At 46.2% G+C, this 7,377-nt stretch overlaps 1 protein-coding gene across 1 annotated transcript in view; it reads left to right on the top strand.

Moving 5' to 3' along the window:
* fmn1 (formin 1) overlaps positions 1-7,377 on the top strand; it is a gene marked incomplete at its 5' end in the record, with an annotated part of 81,030 nt that overhangs the window by 6,942 nt on the left and 66,711 nt on the right. Inside the window, one exon of the mRNA XM_084314211.1 lies at positions 189-391. Within this exon, the coding sequence (XP_084170337.1) occupies positions 189-391 (203 nt within the window). The remainder of the gene's footprint in view (positions 1-188; positions 392-7,377) is intronic.

Raw genomic sequence — 7,377 nt, 5'->3', positions numbered from 1 at the left:
CCTGCACCTTAAATCATCCCTTGTCCCAGGCGTGCCATGATCAGATATGGTTCTGCCTAAAACTAAAACTAAAATGTGGAAGGAGTTGTAAGGGACTCCATGTGTCAGTGTACCAGAGACAGATGTTAGTATGAGGTGTCATCTGTTTTATGATTATGTTGTTGCCTTTCTGGCTGTTTGTTCTCCAGACGAGTCCCTCCAGCGCTTTCTGGCTGTTTGTTCTCCAGACGAGTCCCTCCAGCGACAGGAGGAGATCTGGCTGAAGGAGGTGGAGGAGGCTCTCTCCTTCTGCACGCCCCACTCCTCCAGACATGGTGACTTCCTTCGCATCACGCCCCCCGAGGATGACATCATCACTGACACGCCCACACCACTGTCCCCAGAAATGATCGTAAGTAACATGGATGTCTGCGTATGAGGGAGGCCCAAGTAAAACGTTTATATTTTCTGAAAGTATACATTGTATACTTTAGGATACTTTCAGAAAGTATACTAAAGTTGTGTTAATCTTCTTTTCTCTTTTTTTTTTAAGTGTTTTTCATTTCAAACCTTTATTTATACTCGTGAAAGCACTGAGGTTTCCCTCATTTACAGTAGTAGTGTAGTTAGATTACATCTACAGCATATTAATGACTATCATACTAAACATGTGCCTTGCATGAGTGAGTTAGTGAGTTGAACGTGGATGAGCGGTGAGTTGAACGTGGATGAGCGGTGAGTTGAACGTGGATGAACGGTGAATTGAACGTTTAGAATTCACGTAATTTGCTTGTTTGACCTTTCACCTGCAGTGTGTGTGCGTGCGTGCGTGTGTGTGTGTGTGTGTGTGTGTGTGTGTGTGCGTGCGTGCGTGCGTGGGTGCGTGCGTGCATGCGTGTGTGTGTGTGATAAATGCTGGATATATTGACAGGTTGATTGTCCTCATACTAAATGGATGCTCTGAATTTCCCCAAGGGGATCAATAAAGGAATATTTTACTTTTTACTTATCTTATTAGACTGGCCTGGCCTATGGCAATCATAGAGTAATTACTGTCACAAGATGGAGCCATTTTATTAAATTAACCTGCATAATGAACTAACTTTGAGCTAGTATGCTAGCACACACACACACACACACACACACACACACACACACACACGCACGCGCGCACACAGACACACACACACACACACACACACACACACACACACACACACACACACACACACACACACACACACACACACACACACACACACACACACACACACACACACACACACACACACACACACACACACACACACACACACACACACAATCTCTGTCTCAGCAGACCAATTAATAGCTCCCATTCAAAGGGAAAGAATGTATGGTGTTTCTGTCAAAAGGAATGAATGCTGGCTGTGTCTCTCAGCCTTTGAAATCTTATCAGTTTATTTTTCCGTTCACCGGTATAATTATAAAGGCCAATGAGAAGTCCATTGACTACCACAGTGAAGGGCTGCACCCAATTCAAAATGAGTTACAAAATTATAATAAATAACTCTGCTGTAGAGCATAACAGGGGCTGTATATGACTTGCAATGTGAATGTCTTGCTAACCATTCTGGACAAATAAGGAATACATTTGAGGTATTGTTATTATTTCTTCTAGAGATCAGTTTAAAGTGCCTTTCACACCTACTCTAACCTAAATATGCCTATTTGAAAGGATAGGGAGGAGTCACTTCTTTGAGGTACTGGATATATTCCTTTTGCAAAAACGATTACGGAGGCTAAACTGCTATAATTAAAGGACCATGCAGTCATATTGATATTGGCTATGTCAACCAGTATCAATATCATATCACACGGGTGTTGACTACCAGTATTGACCTAGATTGTGTTTCTGCAGGAAAGCGTTGTCGGTCCTATCTCGACGCAGTCACAGCATGTCCCTTAAAGTCCCGCCTCAGATATGAACACCCAGGTACTAGTGTACTACTGTGTCACGCGCAAATATTTACTGAAAGAATGTTTTCTTCCCAGCGGTTACATAATAAAAGAGATTAAATGCAAGAATGTGCTCATTAACAGTTAGCTATAGTGGACATGTTTGCAAAATTAAGACATACACTCTCTCCCCATTACTCTATATATTTATCCTCTCTATCTCTCTGTGAATGTGTGTGTTTGTGTGCGTGTGTGTGCGTGTGTGTTTGTGTGCGTGTCACTGTGTGTGTGTGTGTGTGTGCGTGTGCGTGTGCGTGTGTGTGCACAGTGAGTGGATTTACAGTGCCAGCTGTCTTCCTGCACCATGTTGATTGACACCTGGTGCTTGTAATCTGATTGATGGTCAGAGTTGTTGTCACCTGTCACACCCACTCCCTGTAACATCCAGCTCTAAAGGGAAAATACACCCTAAAACAGAATTTACATTGTGCTATTAAAATTATGATGTGACAGTTCAGTCAATAGAGTTAATTTGCAAAAACATCTGTCTCCATTTGTTTTTGTCATTTTCATAAATCACGTTTAATTTGTATAGTGAATTCCAGGTAATATCAATCACACTGCAGTTGGGTTGTTTTGATTGAACCTAATAACCTAATAAAATACAAATACACAGACAAATACAACTTACAAAATCAAATGTTATTAAATTTCAAATTAAAGGTAGCTTTATTTGGCTAAAGCAGATAACTCCACGGAGAGTGCAAAGGTACCAGATTTCTTGCCACATTTTCACTACGCTCTGGTGTTTGACTGCTGTAAAATATGAACTTGCGATGCATTTTCAATGAACAATAACTCATGGTTCAGAATGGACTATGTCTTCTTAACAGTAGCTCATGGTTCAGAATGGACTGTCTTAACAGTAACTCAGGGTTCAGAATGGACTATGTCTTAACAGTAACTCACGACATTTTCTTTCAGGGATTGCGTTTATATTTAAAAAAAAAAATTATTTAAATTTTTTGCTCCTTTAAACATAGACAACTGTGTCCCTAACCTGGAAACCAGAACACCAAGACTTGTCACATCAACAGGTTGTTGGAGTTGATGGAGAAATCAGTGACAGATTGGACTAACATCCAAATTAGTTTTATTTAAATGTAGGGCTTACAGCTCTGAATGAAAAAATTTACCTCTTGATGACATCACTGTCTCATGAGTCTTGTCTGTTGTGTTCGGCTTAAGGAAAAACGTGTTAAAATGTTCATTTTACACTGAGCTGTAAATGATAGAAACAACATAGTGAATTATATTTTATGGGTGATGAGTTTATGGCCAATCCATATATCACTATCTTCACTCAATTGAGTGCAACCACACATTCCTTCGCTCTCTCTCTCTCTCACAGAGCAAACAAACACACCTACAGTATTTAACAAATGCAGAGACCATATATTACCATTAATTATGATTACTGGTATCCAAACACACTCACACAACATACACAGATATCATCCACTGTCTGTGGGAAAGAAAGAAAGCCCAACTGTGTTGACAAGCTACTAGCCTACCAAGAACAGCTGACAGCAGCCTATATGTTAGGGCTGTTAACCTGTTCCACCCGACGGGACCGGATCCGGTCCCAAAATGGCATCTGGTCATAAATCAATATTTTTCAGAGTGTATGGGGCTATCCTATTACACTATTGCAGGATCACACTATTACACTAGCACATTATTACACTAATACACAATTACATTATCACACTAATACACACTATTACACTATTAAATAATATGACACTATTACAGACTTACATTATTGCACATTACACACTATTACACTATCACACTATTACACGATCCAAATAAACTTAAACACTATCACACTATTATAATAATAATAATAATAATAATAATAATAATAATAATAATAATAATAATAATAATAATAATAATAATAATAATAATAATAATAATAATAATAATAATAATAATAATAATAATAATAATAATAATAATGGCTTGGATTTATATAGCGCTCTTCATGACACCCAGAGTTCATACACAGTCATACCGGTGGTGGTAAGCTACAATTGCAGCCCTGAGGCAGACTCACGGAAGCGTGGCGAATAATCATCGCCTACGGCCCCTCCGACCACCATCAACATTCATTCACATGCATACACATTCATCCGAGGCAAGTAGGTTAAGTGTCTTGCCCAAGGACACAACGGCAATGGGATGGACATGGGCTTGAGCGGGATTCGAACCACCAACCCTTTGATCATTGGACAACCCGCTCTACCTAGGGTGACCAGATGCAAAAAGTCCAAAAGTGGGACAACAGTAAGATTTTGGTGGGACAAAGTGGGACAACTGTGAGGTTTCTGTCCTTGCCTTCTCACTCGTTCTGTTCCTTTAACCACCCTCGCTTTGTTTTCATTCATTTTTTCTGTCAAGTATTTCAATTCCCTCGTTCACACGTTTCTCCCCGCTGACGTCATCTGAGACGTCGCTGATTGGTTCCCTCACTTCCCCACGCTTTTCAATCACATTCCCCAGCTGTCACTGCCTTTCAATCAATCGATCCCTCATTATTTATACCCCGTTTTCCCCACCCTAAGTGGTTGGTTCGTCTTGATTTGTCGCTGGATGTTTTTCCCCGTTGCTTCTGTTTCACTGTGCTATTCTCCAGGAAATTCCTAGAAGCCTTCGCTTGGATACCTGCTCCGTGGCGCGCGCTCGCCTCCACTTCGTTCCTGTTCCTTTACGCAGCACGTCTGGGTGAGTTTATCTAGATTGACTGTCTTGACCTATTTCCGATTTTCGTGTGTAACCTTTACACTGAAGTCTACCACCTTTTTGTCAGACAGTCACTCACCCAGCCATTATCGTTTTTGCTCTTTCCTTTTTTGGAATAATATTTTGGGGATCTTCCACCTCCCACTGTGTATTGACACGAAGATATTATTTCACATTTGGACTGTGTTTGGATTTTTGCTCACTGTGTATTTACACGAAGATATTGTTTTCACATTTGGACTGTGTTTGGATTTTTGCTCACTGTGTGTTTACACGAAGATAGTATTTCACATTTGGACGGTGTTTGGATTTTGCTCACTGTGTGTTTACATGAAGATATGCACTTGGGCTGTTTTTGGAATATTGCACATCACTGTGTTGTTTAACACGAAGAATATAACACCCTGTCCTCCAGCTCGTTTCAAGTCTGCTCTGTCACTGACCCGTTCCCTCTCTCCCTCTCTCGGTCTTGCACAACATCTGAGAGGTCCGCCGGGAGAGTCTGCAGAGCGGTACAGAGGTCTGCTCCTGCTTCCCAAGACTACCCTTCCGGGAGAAGCTGCAGAGCAGCAGAACTTTGCCCCTTGTTCATTGTACCTGTTCTTGTTGACCTGCTTTCCCTGTTTCACTTATTCTTGTCACCAAATAAACAAGCCCTTGTATTTGGCAACTCTGAATCCAACTCTCTTGTGTCGTTGCGTTTGGGGTCGGTGTCAAACCATAACATTACGAACCAACCATGACGACCCCAGCCGACACAGAGGGGGTCAGAACCGCACTTGCATTTCAAGTCGAGTTGACCAGGGATCACGGTCTCCAACTAGAGCGGGCTGCGGCTGCGGTGCAGAACCTCAGGGACCAGGTCCTGCCTATGCAGGGTTCAATGGCCGCTATGGCGGGACAACAGTCCGAGATTCTCGCCCAGCTTAACTCGCTGGGCGACGCCGTTAATACTTTTCATCTCTCACACCCTCCAGGAACATTCCCCGCAGCCCCAGCAGATCTCGCACCTCGGGAACCCCTTCTCTCCGTCCCACGGCTGTTTGACGGTAATCCCGAGGAGTGTGCCACATTCATCATGCAATGTGAGTTGGTTTTCCGTCATCAGCCAAGCCGTTTTTCAGCTCATGGGTCCCGAGTGGCTTATATAACCAACCTACTTTCAGGCCATGCTGCCCAGTGGGTCACATCCTCCTGGGCAATGGAAGCAGATTTTTTGTTCTCCTACCCAGACTTCGTGGCGGAGCTCCGCAGAGTGTTCCACCATCCAGCCCGAGGTCTGGACCCTGGAGCCCGGTTGGGGACCTTCCGGCAAGGGAGCAGCAGGGTGACGGACTATGTCATGGAGTTTCGACTGGCGGCGGTGGAGAGCGGATGGAACGAACCTGCTCTTCGCCTAACCTTCATAAGGGGGCTCAGTGACGCAGTCCGGGACCAGCTCGCTACCAGGGAGGTGCCCGACTCCCTCGAGGAGCTGTTTAGCCTTGTCATCCGTATTGACGGACGCCTCCTGGAGAGAAGGCGCGAGAGGGCCCGACTGTCACCTCCTGAAGCACCCCGGACTCCTGGACGCCCCGTCCCCAACACTACTGTGGGTAACAGGCTTCCCCGTCCGGTGCGCGAGGAGGAACCCATGCAGCTGGGACGCTCTCATCTGAGCCAGGCGGAGCGTCAGGCAAGGCTCAGGTCCGGTCTCTGCCTCTACTGCGGAGGTGCGGGACACCGTATCGCCGACTGCCCTACCCGGCCAAAAGATCGGGCTCACCAAGACCCCGGGAGATCCTGGTGAGCCGTTTTTCCCATTCCCAGCGCCGCGCACCACCTGACCATCTGTTGAGCGTCACCCTGGCCTGGGGGGACCAACGTGCCACGGTGGAGGCCCTCATCGACTCTGGGGCAGACGAGAACTTCCTCGACTTCGAGTTTGCCACCCAAGCCAACATACCTCTTGAGGCCCTTGTGAGGCCCTTGGAGATCTTTTCGTTGGACCAACACCGCCTGGCCGACATCTCTCAACGGACCGGCCCAGTCTTGCTGACCATTGCTGGGAACCACGTAGAGAGGATCCAGTTCCTCATTACCCAATCCCCCCTTGTCCCGGTGGTCCTGGGTAGGCCCTGGCTCGCGCTGCACGAGCCCCACATCGCCTGGGCCTCCGGTACCATCAGGGGCTGGAGCTCCTCCTGTCACGCCCGCTGTCTACAGGCGGCGTCTTGTCCCCCGCCCCGGAGACCGGCTGGTGAGTTGCCCCCGGATCCCTCGTCCGTCCCTCCCGAGTACCACGACCTCATGGAGGTATTCAGTAAGACCAGGGCTCAGTCCCTTCCACCTCACCGCCCCTATGACTGCGCCATCAACCTCCGCCAAGGGGCTCCCCTTCCCGGCAGCCGCCTCTACAGTCTGACTGCCCCGGAGAAGAAGGCGATGGATCTCTACATCTCTGAGTCATTGGAAGCAGGACTCATTCGGCCTTCCTCCTCCCCGGTGGCGGCCGGGTTCTTCTTTGTTGGAAAGAAGGATGGGGACCTGCGACCCTGCATCGACTATCGTCAGCTCAACGAAATCACCATCAAGAACAAATACCCCCTACCTCTCATGAGCTCCACCTTCGAGCCACTGACCCAGGCCTCGTTCTTCACCAAGCTGGATCTC

The sequence above is a fragment of the Notolepis coatsorum genome (assembly GCF_963971535.1).
Source record: "Notolepis coatsorum genome assembly, chromosome: 5".
In the NCBI taxonomy this organism is placed as follows: domain Eukaryota; kingdom Metazoa; phylum Chordata; class Actinopteri; order Aulopiformes; family Paralepididae; genus Notolepis; species Notolepis coatsorum.
The sequence above is the reverse complement of the archived record's forward strand: the minus strand, read 5'-3'. Positions and strand labels throughout refer to the sequence as shown.